General features: G+C 43.0%; 1 protein-coding gene across 1 annotated transcript in view; it reads left to right on the top strand.

Annotated features, from left to right (window-relative positions):
• SPPL3 (signal peptide peptidase like 3) overlaps nucleotides 1-11,575 on the top strand; it is a 28,010-nt gene extending 16,435 nt beyond the window's left edge. The window contains exons 5-9 of the mRNA XM_081036962.1: nucleotides 1,291-1,397; nucleotides 1,794-1,957; nucleotides 2,687-2,886; nucleotides 3,907-4,016; nucleotides 10,347-11,575. Of these exons, the coding sequence (XP_080893088.1) occupies nucleotides 1,291-1,397; nucleotides 1,794-1,957; nucleotides 2,687-2,886; nucleotides 3,907-4,016; nucleotides 10,347-10,418 (653 nt within the window). The 3' untranslated portion in view covers nucleotides 10,419-11,575. The remainder of the gene's footprint in view (nucleotides 1-1,290; nucleotides 1,398-1,793; nucleotides 1,958-2,686; nucleotides 2,887-3,906; nucleotides 4,017-10,346) is intronic.
• Nucleotides 11,576-15,249: the final 3,674 nt, after the last annotated feature.

The following is a 15,249-nucleotide window of genomic DNA, read 5'->3' as shown; positions in this document are numbered from 1 at the left end:
AGAATGGAAGAATGAGTTGAGAGAGATTTAAAGTTCTGTGGCACCACAAAGAAAAAACACTGTATTTTGCCGTATATAATGTGTACCTTTTGGCCCAAATTTGTGAGAGAAAAATAAGGATGCACATTATACATGGGGAGTACTAATTCCGTATCTATATAAATGTTTTTAATTCTTTCATTTATGCTTATGAGTTAAAAGTGTATTAATAAATCAAAAATTCTAAAATTCCTTTATAATACAAAAAAACAAGTACCTAAATATAAACAAATAAAAATTTGAATTAAAAGGTTAAAACGAAAGATTTTTTTTCCTCCCTGAAAATTTGGGCCAAGAATGTGGGTGCGCATTATAATACACAGCAAAATATGGTAATCTGGTTAGATCAGGAAAGAATCCCTGAAGAAGGGCTTTCAGACCTGGCATTTTTAAGAGTAAGGATGAATTTTCCAGGGGAAGAAGGCCAGGATAGGGCCTTCTGTGTAGCACATAAAAGGACCTAGTATGTGTTGAGCAGTGTGGTTACAGAACAGAGCAGGTTACAGAACAGAGAAGGGGGAAGTACACCACGAGGGCAGGGACTGCACAATGGGAACGCCCTCCTACATGGCACGTCCCTGCCAGTGCCTGGCCGAGTTGTTCCGCTTGCATCCCACTTCAGCGAGAACCCACGGGGAGTTTTGTGAGCAGCTACGTGGCCTAATCAGACGTGATGTTTTCAGAAGAATGGAGGGTGAGATAAAGACAGGGAGAAACCATTCATCTTCTAGACTCCAGGAATGCAGCAGGGGCCACGCTCTGAAGGACCTGACATTTTAGTTGAGAGAAAAGAGAATTTTTTTAAAAGACGCATGGTGTGTCAGATTTTGAGAGGTGCAAGAAAAAAATAAGGCAGGGATAGAGAAGAACGAATTGCTGGGACAGTGTCCTTGAGTAAATGAAAGAGGATGTGAGATGTGAGTTAACTTTCAAGTAAGGATCAAGGCTGATACATCTGCAGTAATGGGGGAGGCAGGGAACTCAGGCTAGGAGCTCCCCAACTGAGCCTGGCTTGGAGCTGGATCAGAACACAGAAGCTCCTGGATCTTACACGGTTGAGCACTGTCTATAGTGTGAGAAAAGGGATTTCCCTAATACCAGCAGGTTAAAATGAGTTAAAGTGGGTTGTAAATGTCTTAGACTGGGGCTTAGGGCTGCGTGACGTTTGAGGGGACTCACAACTTTGTTAGGTTTATAGGCTACATAGCTGTGTAGAGGATGATCCTGTACTGACCTCTGTCTCCTCCCCAGCTCTGGCCATGGGTCTCTGTGTCGCCATGATCGCCTTCGTCCGCCTGCCCAGCCTCAAGGTCTCCTGCTTGCTTCTCTCAGGGCTTCTAATCTACGATGTCTTTTGGGTAAGCGACTGTTTCCCTAATGCCCTGATGTCCTTTGGGTTGAATTGGAGTCTAAGTATCCAAAGTCTGCTGGCTGGAGTACCTCCCGTCTGAGACCACTCCCTCCAGTCCGAACAGTAGGTATTAAAGGTGAGCAGGCGGCTGGCTGTCCGAGCCTTTGTTTCTTCAGAGGTGTTACAGTAGCTGGGATGTGTGTGACTGCTAGGGCAGAAGACGGAGCAGGCAGATAAGGTTCCCTGCCCCGGGAGCAAAGATTCCCTTTCTCCTCAAAGCATGCAGTCAGAAAAGCTTGACGTTGCAGTATTCTGAGACTCTGCTCTTAAGAACAAAGAGGGCCAATGCTGACATCAGGTTGCTTCCAGCTCCATCTGATAAAAGTGACTTTCTACTTGGCAGGTGTTTTTTTCTGCCTACATCTTCAACAGTAACGTCATGGTGAAGGTGGCCACGCAGCCGGCTGACAATCCCCTTGATGTTCTTTCCCGGAAACTCCACCTGGGGCCCAATGTTGGGCGTGATGTTCCTCGCCTGTCTCTGCCTGGAAAGCTGGTCTTCCCAAGGTAGGCTGGGCAGCAAGGCGGGCCTCGTCTTATGACTGTGAACACACTACCTTCTGTTCCCTGATTAATCTGTTTTGTCATCGGCATTCTAACCCTAGACTGCAAAAGGGCTGTGAGTCAGCATCTCCATCTTACAAATGAGGAAGAGAATATTGACTTAACTTGCAAAGATTTATCACTAAGTGATACAGGTGCTGCTTTTTATTGATCAGTGTTATCAACCAACCATATGTTACTACTATTATCATATTTTAAAGTTAGCTGGAGGGAATTAACAGGAAATTCGGGATGTTTTTATGTCTAAGATATTTGTAAAAATATGTCCTAATGCTAATATTATACAGTTCCTCTTAGTACAATGTTGGAAAAATTAATGTGCTGTTTAATCTCCCGTGTCTGGTGGTAGTCAGGTGCTTATTTGAAGTCTCAGCAGTGAATGTGTGGCGAGCAGTGAGACGGCAGTGCTTAGGCAGATAATGGGCAGTCAGCTGTGGGGCGCTCTGCTGAAGCACCGAGGGGTCAGCCTGGGTGGAAGACCTCTAGTGCTGGTCCTCCTAGGGCCTTCAGTCTCTCAACTCCTAAAAACCGGTGCTGTTCAGCCAGTAGACGTTTCCATCTACTATTCAGAAAAGTTCTTTGACTCCCTAAAAGGCTGACAGGCTTTGCCCGGGAGGAGGAGAAATGGGACTGTAGCGTGTGGCATCCCTGACACGTGACACTGTGTTCCAGCTCCACTGGCAGTCACTTCTCTATGTTGGGCATTGGAGATATTGTGATGCCCGGACTCCTGTTGTGCTTTGTCCTTCGTTATGACAACTACAAAAAACAAGCCAATGGTGACTCCTGTGGTGCCTCTGGACCCGCCAACATCTCTGGACGCATGCAGAAGGTCTCCTACTTCCACTGCACCCTCATTGGATACTTTGTAGGTAAGAGAACAGAGCTGTGTGATACCCACCGTGGCTGCCGCCCACCCCTGGAATTAAATCAGGTCTTCTAGCTGCAGCCGCTGGCTGGGAGGAGAGCAGTAAGTGGTTGGCTATCACAACCACAAAGAAAAACCCCACAAACCCCTGAGATGATGGATGCTCTGGATACTGGGCAGCACAGCTCCTTGTCTACCAATACGACTAAAGAACAAACACTGTAGTAAGAACAGGTTAGGCCTCATAGGCAAGAACACCTCCCACTCAGTGATCGTGAGGGCAGTCTGTGTGCGTATTAAATCTTTAGCTTGAGTCTAATGAATGTCAGGCTTATTTCCTCCTTCATTAAACATATTTCCCTCCATTTCTGTCACCTCAGACTCTCCCTAGGCTGTTTTCTCTCTAGCCACTCAGTCACAGGCAGACAGGAAGAGACAGTTGTAATGGTTTAGGAATAGCGGTCACCTATCTGCACCTGCAATGGCTACAGAAAAGTGAGTGGAAAGGAGCACCTCTCTCACCCGTGCCTCCTACTTAACACCAGCACTTCACCAGTTCCATAGCACGTCCATGTTCTTGAGTTCATTTCAGTTCAAAAACTCTTTTGAGAGGGACAGGCAAAGGATGTCATCCCCATCAGACAGGTAAGGAGGCTGAGGCTGGAAGAGGTGAAAGCCTCAACCAAGACGACAGCTCTTGTAAGTAGCAGAGTTGGACCTTGAACCCAGGTCTTTTGCCTGCAAGTCTAACTCACATACCACAGGCAATAGAGGGGTACCAGGCACACAAAGGGCTGGAACCTGAGCACGGAATGGAACGTGGGCCAGTCACGGGCCCTTGGAATTCTAGGGTTTCTTAAGCTGTGGTGTTGGATCTAGGCATTTCACACCCTGACCATTGGGTAGAAGATGTCACATTACATCTGCATAATTTCCAATTTGCCAAGACGCACCCAGGTACCAGAGGTCCTCCTCGCTCAGGGCTGGCCCCAGGGAGTCACTCACGGATGCTTCTTTTTCACAGGTCTCCTCACTGCTACTGTGGCATCTCGCATTCACCGAGCAGCCCAGCCTGCCCTTCTCTATTTGGTGCCATTTACCTTATTGCCACTCCTCACGATGGCCTATTTAAAGGTGAGAGAAGTACTTGTAAACCTGTGAAAGCAATAACTTAGCACTGATCCTAGACTTGGATACATATTCTCCTTGCTGGAAGTATTTCTGCTTAAGCCCCTGAGCTCTTGAACTTGACAGTAGGGGTTTGTTCTTTTGTTTTACTAACTTGATGTTAGCAACCTCTACCAGATTCTTCCAGCCATGGGCACAAGTGCTAATGAGTTAGACCACTACACCACCTGCTCATGGATAATTAACTGAAATCCTTAGAGCCCAGTTGCAGAGACTCCCTGCTCTTGAAAGCAGCACCCTGTTGCCACCTAACAGCTCTTTGAATGCTTGGCTCCAAGCAGCTTCCCAAAACTGCCCAGCACATAAGCCTGCACATAAGTCTATATGGGACCACTTTGGGTGCAACAAACCAGAGAGAAACTATACAGAGAGAAGACTGGAGAGCCACGGGAGTTCTCTGGGGTGGGAGGGGCTGGTGAGCGCCACGCTTTACATCCTCCTCCACCTCCGTAGGGTGGGGGCTCTGGCCTGCCTGCGAGGTCCCAGACACATCTCCTGAGCCCATTTCTACCTGAACAAAGGGAGCAGGCAGGATCAACAGTATTACTGCACACACCTGGAGCTGCTCTGGCTCAGTAGGCCCGTGCCCTGGATGCCTTAAGTACCCCCTCGGCTCCTACCGGCCTGCCAAAACCACCCTGAATACACAGTCCACAGAGCCTGCTTCAACATAAAGCTACTTCTCCAATACTTGAAGAAACATGTTTTGTCTAATTCATATAAACAAATATAGGCAGCCAAACAAAATGAAAAGAGAAGAATATCTTTCAAATGAAGGAACAAGAAAAATCCCTGGGTGCGGGGGGGAAGGACTTATGGAAACAGAAATAAGTAATTTGTCTGATAAAGAAGTCAAAGAAATGGTCATAGGGATCCTCACCAACCTTGAGAGTGGAATAGCGGAACTTAGAACTTCAACACAGAGTTAGAACCAAGCAGAACTAAAGAATACAATAACTCAGAACACACTAATATTAGAAGGCATCAGTAGCAGATTAGCTAACAGAAGAATAGATCAGTGACCAAGGAGACCGACTAGTAGAAATCAGCAGAAAAAGTATTTTGAAAAATGATAGTTTAAGGGACCTCTGGGATAACATCAAGTGCTCAAATATTTGCGTTTATAGGCTCTCAGAAGGAGAAGAGAGGAATAGAAACTTTATTTAAAGAAATAAAGACTAAAAATCTTCCTAACCTGGAAAGGAAACATATCCAGGAAGCAGAGATTTCCAAATAAGATGAACCCAAAGACCAACACCAAGACATTTTGTAGTTAAAATGGCAAAAGTTAAAGAGACAATCTTGAAGGAAGCTGAGAAAAACAAGTCACATACAAAATAAACCCTATAAGGCTATCAGCTGATTTCCCATCAGCAACTGTACAGGCCAGAAGGGAGTGGCAGGACATCTTTAAAGTACTAAGAGAAAGGAACCTACAACCTAGAATAATTTACCCAGCAAGGTTATCATTTAGAATTGAAGAAGATATAACAAAATTTCCCAAGCAAGCAAAAAATAAAAATAAAGGCGTTCATCACCATTAAACCAGCTTTACAGAGAAATGTTAAATGATCTTTAAGAGGAAAGGACATAACCAGAAATAAAACATAAGAAAGGGAAAAACCTCATAGGTAAAGCCAAATATTCAATAAATAACAGCAAATCAGACATTTAAAAAGCTACTACAAAGGTTAAAAAACTAATTCAAATTACATAAGTAGGAGATGCACAACACAAAAAGATTAAAATATGACATCAAGAACATAAGCATGGAGAGGGGAATAAAAATGTCGTCCTTATTGAATATATTCAAACTTAGGTATCAGCTTAAAAGTAGACTACGAGGCAATTCTGGTGGTTATTACTGCCTTTGCCATGGGTCCCACTATGATGCATCGGGCAGGATCAGGTTGAAGTTCCCACCTTTGAGTTCACCAGTGATGACCTAGTGATCGTGGGCTAGGGACCCAACTCAACCAGGCTCCTGCAGGCTTCACATCACCTCAGAAGAATGATTTGAGAGCAAGCCTTCTGTACTTCAAGTCGGTTGATTTAGAATATTTAAGAGTTGCTAATAATGTATTTGCAAATGTTAACATGAAGTAAATTGAATTCAATGTTGAGTACTTTCAAGCATTCACCTAATAAACCCACTGTTAACATGCTTGAGCTCAGACTGGGGGAAAAAAAAGTAGACTGCTATATAGAGAGAATGCTATACATAAACCTCCTGGTAAGCACAAACCAAAAACCTACAAAAGATACACAGAGAAAGGAACCTAAAGACAAAACAGCAAACCACAAGGGAAGAGACCAAGAGAAGAAAGGAACAGAGGACAGTTATAAGAACAATTAACAAAATGGCAATAAGTACATACTTACTAAATTTTAATTATTTTAAATGTAAATGGATTAAATGCTGCAATAAAAAGACATGGTAGCTGAATGGATTAAAAAATGTGACATCTATATGCTGCTTGCAAAAGACTCACTTCAAATGGAAAGACACATACAGACGGGAAGTGAAGGGATGGAAAAAAATATTCCATGCAAATAGAAACAAAAACTGGAATAGCAATACTTTAATAAAACAAAAAAATATTTTTTAAAAAGGACATTACATAATTATAAAGAAGTTATATCCAAGAAGAGGATAAAACAGTTGTAAATATCTGTGCACCCAACATAGGATCACCTAAATATATAAAGCAATTATTAATGGATATAAAGGGAGCAGTCCATAGTAATACAATAATAATAGGGGATTTTAATACCTCACTTGCATCAATGGATAGATCATCCAGATATAAAATTAATAAATAATGGCCTTAAATGTCACATTACACAAGATCAATTTACTAGATATTTATTGCACATTTCATTCAAAAACTGCAGAATACACATTTTTTTCAAGTGTACATGTAAGTTTCTCCAGGATAGATCACATATTAGGCCTCAATACAAGAAGGTTGAAATACCAAGTATCTTTTATGACCAGTGGCATGAAACTAGAAGTCAACTACAGAAACAATCTTGAAACTAATGAAAATCAAAACAACTTTTCAAATGTATGGGGTACAACAAAAGGAGTTCTAAGAGGGAAATTCATAGCTATACAGACCTACTCAAGAAATAATAAAAAAAAAAATCTCAAATAATTGAACTCTACACCTAAAGGAATCAGAAAAAGAAGAACAGACAAAGCCCCAAGTAAGTAACAGGCAGGAAATTGTTAAGATCAGAGTGGAAATAAATGAAATAGAAATTTAAAAAAAACAATAGAAAAGATCAATAAAACCAAGAGCTGCTGCTTTGAAAAGACAAATAAAATAGATGAAACTTTAGCCAAATTTATCAAGAAAAATAGAAAGCGCAAATAAAATGATAAATGAAAGAGAAGTTACAACTGACACCACAGAAATACAAAGAATCATTAAAGAATACTATGAACTACATGTGAACAAATTCAACAATCTAAAAGAGATGGATAAATTTTTAGAAGTACGTAACCTTCTGAGACTGAACCAGGAAGAAATAAATGTAAAATCTATACAGACCAATTACTAACAATGAAATTGAAGCAGTAATCAAAAACCTCACAATAAATAAAAGTCCAGAACCAGATGACTTCACAGGTGAGTTCTATCCAAACATTCAAAGAAGAATTAATACCTATTCTTAAACTATTTCAGAAAATTGAAGAGGAAGGAACACTTCCAAACTCACTTTATAAACCAGCATTACCAAAATCAAATCAAGACATTACAAAAAAATAAAATGAGAGGCCAATGTCCTTGATAAAGATAGATACAAAAATTCGCAACAAAGTATTAGCAAACCAAATTCAACAATGCATTAAAAGGATCATACCCCATGACCAAGTGGGATTCATCTCAGGGATACAAGGATGGTTCAGCATCCATAAATCAATCACTGCAGTACATCACATTAACAAAATAAAGGATAAAAACCATATGATCATCTCAATAGATGCAGAAAAAGTATTTGACAAAATTCAACAACCTTTTATGATAAAAACTCCAAACAAAGTGGGTATAGACGGAATGTATCACAACATAACAAAGGCCATATGTGACTAACCTACAGTTAATATTCTCAATGGTGAAAGGCTGAAAGCCCTCTAAGATCAGGAACAAAACAAGGATGCCCACTGTCACCAGTTCTCTTCAGTATGGTATTGGAAGTCCTAGCCACAGCAGTCAGACAAAACTAAAGAAATAAAAGGCATCCAAATTGGAAAGGAAGAAATAAAACTCTTAATTATTTGCAAATGACATATTATATATAGTAAACCCTAAAGACTCCACCAAAAAAAATTTAGAATAAATGACTTCACTGAAGTTGCTGGATACAGAATCAATAAACAGAAATCAGTTGTGTATCTCTACACCAATAACATATGATCAGAAGAAATTAAGAAAATCCCATTTACAATTGCATCAAAAAGTATAAAGTACCTAGGATAGGAATAAGTTTAACCAAAGAGGTGAAAGACGTACTCTGAAAACTACAAGACACTGAAGAGAAAATTGAACAAACTACACTAAGTAGAAGATATACCTTGCTGGTGGGTTAGAAGGATTAAATTGTTAAAATGTCCTTACTACCTAAACTAATATACAGATTCAGTGCAATCCCTATTAAAATACCAAAGGCATTCTTTAGAACAACTAATCCTAAAATTTATAAGGAACTACAAAAGACCCCAAATAGCCAAAGAAATCTTGAGAAAGAATGGGAGTGGGGGGTGTCATGCTCCCTGATATCAGACAGTTACACAAAGCTACAATAATCAAGACAGCATGGTACTAGTAGTATAAAAAAACATGTATAGATCAATGGAATAAAGAGCCTAGAAATCAATCCCTGTTTATATGTCTGTTGAGCTACAACAAAGGAAACAAGACTATATAGTGAAGACAGTCTATTCAATGAGTAGTGTTGGCAAAACTGGACATATATATGTAAAAAATGAAAGTGGACCACCTTCTTACTCCATACACAAAAATAAACAAAAAAATGGATTAAAGACTTAAATGTTAGACCTGAAACCACAGACACCTAGGAGAAACATAAGCAGTAAATTCTTTGGCAATATCTTTTTTTGGTATATCACCTCGAGCAAGGGAAACAAAAGAAAAAAAAACAAACGGAACGACATCAAACTAAAAAGTTTCTGTACATCAAAGGAAACCATCAACAAAACGAAAAGACAGCCTACTGAATGAGAGAAGATATTCACCAGTGATACATCTGATAAGGGGTTAATATCTATAATATATAAAGAACTCATACAACTTAACACTTTTAAAAAAACCCAATTAAAAAATGAGCAGAGGACATGAATAGACATTTCTCCAACGAGGACATACAGATGACCAATAGACATATGAAAAGATGTTCAATGTCACTAATCATCAGAAAAATGCAAATTGAAACTACAATGAGGTATCACCTCACACCTGTCAGAATGGCCATCATTAATAAATCAACAAACAAGTGCTGGCGAGGATGTGGAGAAAAGGGAACCCTCCTGCACTGTTGGTAGGAATGGAAATTAGTGCAGCCACTATGGAAAACAGTATGGAGATTCCTCAAAAAATTAAAAATAGAGCTACCATACGATTTAACAATTCCACTTCTGGGTATTTATCCGAGGAAAACAGAAACACTAATTTTAAAAGATATATATGCACCCCTGTGTTCATTGCAGACTTACTAGTAATAGCCAAGATATGGAAGCAGCCGAGGTGTCCATCGATAGATGAATGGATAAACAAGTCGTACACACACACAGGATATTATTCTGCAATAAAAAAAGAAACCTTGCCGTTTGCACCAATATGCATGGAGCTAGAGGGTATTATGTTGAGTGAAATAAGTCAAAGACAATGTGGGATCTAAAAATAATAAGAAACAAATAGTTTAGAACTAGAAAGTGATAAAACTATAGACTTAGAGCATTATCTTGTTCACAAGATTCCTACCGTCCCCATTTATAGATAAGGAAACAGACAGGTTAATTTGCTAGATCATCTGATTCATAAGTGATAGAACTTACACCAGGATAGAGATGTTAAAAGCGCTCTGCTCGGGGACCCTAAGAGCTCTCCTAATGAGGTCTTCAGAGAATGGTGGGTTACTTTTCAGTGAGTAACATTTGGATATTCTTTGTCCACCGAAGCAATCTGAGATGAAGTATAAGAAAGGACTTGTCGATACCTGTTGTAACTTAGCCAAGTTCCTTTTTCCCAGGGTGACCTACGGCGGATGTGGTCTGAGCCATTCCACTCCAAGTCCAGCAGCTCCCGATTCCTGGAAGTATGATGGATCACAGAGAGTGACCAGAATGGCCATCTTAGTCCTTTTCTGTCAACGAGTGGTTTTGTTTCATCTTAGAGTTGGCCTGGTACACGGAGATGTACCTGTTTAAGGAACTGACGTGTGACTGGATTTTGCATTTGCAGGGAGCTTGTTTGCAGGAGCGAGGTGCTGGAACCGTGCTTGGTTCCTTCTCTTCCTGCCGTTGTAGAGGTGGAGCCCCTCCTGAAGTGGCAGGCCCTCCCCAGCGCTCCTTCCTCCCCTGTTTTTACGGATCTGCACCAGACTGTTACCTGTGGGGGATGGAGAGGTGACTGTTTCAAACTGACCACGGCAAGGAGTTGTTCTCTACCTTTTGAACACTAAAAGGGTGAAAAATGGTAGCAAATCCACGTTCCTTCAGTGAACCCTCACGAACTTTGGGACCAGTTTCCTATGGAGGACTCAGTTTCAGAGAACTGAGACAGAAGCTCTTCTGTCGTTATATCCTTCTTTCCTTTTTTTGGATTTATTAAATATTTTCTGTGGTGTGAAGTGACTTATTCAATCCACAGACATTGAGTGACTGCTTACAACATACACATAAGAATTGTTGTTCATGTCCACCCAGATGTTGTGTTGGCAGTGAATGAGGGCACGGTTTTTATACATACACACACGCACATAGATCTATATGAATAAACAGAAATTAAAACCCGCTAAGATCATGCCGTGTAGCAGACAGGGCCTTGCTGTAATTGTTAGCATGCAGAGCCGTTGACTCTGGCTTTCTTGTATATGGATAAGCTGCTGTCCTTCCCTCCACAACTGAACGTGCAGTTAAAAACCAGTATAGTATTTGTACTGATATACTCATGGGCTTTAGGACATTTGGCTCTGATCAGTGTGGCCAATTAGGGATGACAAGGTAAACCTTTTTGGCCCTTTTTTTGTTTTCACAGGCTTCTCCCTTGCAGGGCTTTTAGTACTTTCTTCTTGAATCAATGCATGTATTATAGCAGCAGGTGTCTTTGTGCTTTCTGATCATAGTAATGTACTACTTGTAAATACATTTTTCTATTTTCTATTGTTTTGTATTTTTTTTTTGGCATTTTGTTTCATTGGTGTGCTGTATTTTCCATGCCCTCACTCCTTTAAGAAAAAAAAAGGAAAAAACAACACAATTCTGTCCTTGCTGTTGTGATTATAGTCTTGGTTTACCTGTGGTGACAACTGGGTATTGGGGACATATGTCACGTGCCCCTTTGAGATGCGCCCTACGTTCCAGGAATTGTAGAAAGAGCAAACTGTCCCCTTGGAATGTGACCGTGTGTTGTGGTCTTGGCTGGAGAGCCAGCGTTCTGGTGGTTACTAGTGGGAGTGTGTCCACTGGCCTTTGTCCAAGCAGCCCAGCCTGGTAAGAACTCGCCCATTGTTCCGAGGCAGAGAGAAGCCTGGAATTGGCCTGCATTCCTGACAGCAGGGGTTGGAGACGGGCCGTGTCCTGGTGTCTCCCGTCTGCAGGTGACCTGCCTCTGCCTTGACCTGTGTGATGAACTGGTGTGCTGTGGTTCCCGTGGCGCGAAGGCCCAGGGGGTAGAGCTCACAGGCGGGGCACGTCGGTTGGCCTCGCGTTGTTGGGAGCGTGAAGCAGTCAGGATGGTGCATTCCTCTGTCGTGTCTTCGAATCCTGCTGAGGGCTGTTTCGTTTTTTGTTGTTTTGTTGTTTTTTTAATAAATGACTGCTTTGTAGCCTTTGTCACCTCATCTTAAATTTTAGTTGTTAGTACCCACCTGCTCTACCTGTTCCAGAAGACTGATGGCAAGACCCTGTCTATCTCCAGCTCTGGGTCAGTCCTAGACGCGTGGAAGAACTGAAGCTTCTGTTCACAGCACTCACAACAGCCTCTGGATTTGGTGAAGACCGAACATACATTCCCGTACTCACTGCTTATCAGTTCTGCTTTCTGAGCCCTCCAGGGTGCTGATGGCTAATCCGGGGGTGGGGGCGTCTCCCAGAATGACTCTGGTTAAGGGCAAGTGCCAGTAATGGTTAGAAATATTATCCTGGCAGTTGGGCATTTTAATTCTTCTTTTCATATTAAAAAACAACAACACTAAACTCCAGACAGAAGGAATGTGGTTTTTTGTGATCCTCACTTCTGTGCTCATTTAGTAGGTGGAAAAATATCCCCCCCACCGCCAGACTCCTGAACGTAATTTGGATTCCAGTTCCTAGCCTTCAAAGCCCTTAAAACTTTGGTGGAGGAACTGCAAATACTCCTTTTGTTTTAAATTAACCACAGCAGACACACTAGAATTTCCCGTTCTGGAAGTAGTGCTGTTTTGATTGGGGGTGGGAGAGACTACAATTAAAGCCCATGCTTTCATTTTCTCCTTATAATCTCCCCCTCCCCCTGCCTGATATACTGTCCTCATCTTATTTTTTCTGGTTTCTCGGATATCCCGAGTTTGGGGGGTTTTTCTTTTGCATTAGGCAAGGCACGTTTCCAAAGTTCCAGCGCAGACCCCCGTCCTTACTGGTCTGATGTTCTGCCCCCAGATGCTGCGTGTTGGAGCTCACTTAGTTATAGTGACTCTTCATTCTAATCTGAGCGAATGAAGATAGGACAGCGAAGTTTATCCAAAGCCTAGCATGTTCCATTATTATTATTACAGTTGATGCCTTTTCTGGGTTAGACAGCTACACACCTCCCTGTGTAGGAACAGTCCGAACTAGAACTGGGGGCCTTTGTGGAGGGTGGGAGTGGAAGCTACTATCTGAATTGCCTTTGTAGCCTGCCAGCACAGGCCTTGGTTAAACGGGTAAGCTATGTTAGCCACGTGACAAACAAAAGGACTGGTTCTCTGTACAGGTGGAGGGAAGGGAGTTGTGGTTTGCCAGTGAAGTGTTAAAAATAGAATCTGCTGTGTCTGCATAGCAGCTCTGAGGTCACTGCCAGCCAGCTCCAGTGTTGTATGTGGACACTTGTGTTTTGTAAAGCCTAACATTTACGTCAGAGCCTCGGAATGTAGCACTTTTGTATATACATGCAATACACTCGTCAAGAATGGCAGCTGCATTTCTCCTCCATAGAAGCAGGGCAGACAGTACAGGCTCTGAAGGAAACCCGCCCATCTTCCTGGCCTTCCCACGCATCCTGGCCTGGACAACCTGTCCCTTCACAAAGTCACCTTTCTTTGGCAGTTTCCAACAGTGAACTCACTTCCAGACAGTGGCTCCCAACACACCTTGGCACAGGTTTCTGAAGTGCTGCAAGTCTGGTAACGGAACTTGGGCCTTTTCTCTCTTCCGGGAGGGACATGCCAGGTAAGAGCATTTTTAATCTAGAAATTTCCATTTCTATGCAATTTATAGATGCTTTCTATTTGCATGACTCCTTGTGTGTGGAGCCTCTCCCAGAACCGCACATTTCCCATTTTTTTTGACTGTGTCGGCCATAATTTTTCTCCTCAACCTTTCCTGTGGAATTCAAAGCCCTTTCCTATCCATTTGAGGTTAAGTCAGTCATGTTTCAGCTTGAGCTGGGTGCTCCAGGAAACAAAATCAACTATCCTGACCCCTGCTCTAGAGATCTTATGCAGGGGGGCTTCAGCACCTCGACGTGGGAAGAGTCAGGTGGCAGTTGTCCCCACACACCATGTTATTCAGCGACGAAGCACTGAGCTCGAGAGTGTCATCCAGAGCTTCCTGTGTATGACTCTGGGCCTTGCTGTAAGTCGCAGTGCTGGGAGCAGTTTCTCAGGACTGACTGGTGCGTCCAACTAAGAGAAGTTGGAAAGCAGGGTCACAAAGGCTCCTTTTCCCAGGACCGTTGCTACAGGAGATGCCCGGTGCTCCAGAATGACACGGGCCAGCACTTGATCAGATGCATGGCTAACAACTGAAAGAAGCCCCAGGCGCACTGACCTGACGTGGTTGGGAAGTCAGAGCTAGCAGGCGCTTTCTAGCGGCCTTCACATGGCAGTGTGCTGTCGAGCTCTCAGACACTCGAGTTTTACAAGCTCGTGTGGCACACTCAGCCTTAGTTCATGGTTCCTTTCATTTGGAGTTTTCCTAGTCAGTTTCTTAAGTTCTAAGAAGTCTGTCCCCTGTTGAGTAGAATCTGTAAAAGTTGCCACTGCAGGAGGACGGAGGCCTAAGGGGTCCTGAAACAGACACACCTGAGAGCTTGCTGCAGCCCCCACCGTGTCCTGGGATTCTTCCCCTGACCCACGAAGACAAAGGGATGGGAAGCAGTTAGGGAAAGGAAGCAAGACTTGAGACTGGGAGTCGGGAAATCTGCCAAGCTGTGGGCCGTGGGCTTCTGCCTTGTGAGGAATGCAAGATGGGAAGTGGGTGTCCAGAAAACAAAGCGATGGAGAGAGGGCAGCAAGGTGGCCACTTGCCAGCATTCTAGCCTCAGACTCTGGGTGCCAATTCCTCTGCCTTGCCTACAGACTTGCTTCAGGCAAGCTACCCATCAGCCTTCTAATGACAGCTCTCTCAGCCCCCTGGATTTCCTGCGGTGTACCATGTGCACCTAAGTTCCAGCCTTCATAGTTGAAGCAGAAACCTGATTTCAAAAGAAGGTGAGGACTTGCTAGTCCAGGGAAGTGCACCCCTGGCCTCTGAGGTGCCAGCATTCTCAGGATGAGTCATGGTCATTGCCAGCGTGAAGGTGGCAGAAACACAATGCCCTCCCCAAGGCTGTCAGTAGGTGGGGCCAGGAGCCCTGGCCCACCCAGCAGCTCTGTGGGGGGAGAAACACCCTTTGCCACCGCCACCACCTTCCACTGCCCTGGTCCCCAACTGCCACTGGGTGTCACTTAGTGGGTCTCCCTGCTGCCATCCAGC

This window comes from Rhinolophus hipposideros, assembly GCF_964194185.1.
Source record: "Rhinolophus hipposideros genome assembly, chromosome: 24".
NCBI classification, from domain to species: Eukaryota; Metazoa; Chordata; class Mammalia; order Chiroptera; family Rhinolophidae; genus Rhinolophus; species Rhinolophus hipposideros.
The sequence above is the reverse complement of the archived record's forward strand: the minus strand, read 5'-3'. Positions and strand labels throughout refer to the sequence as shown.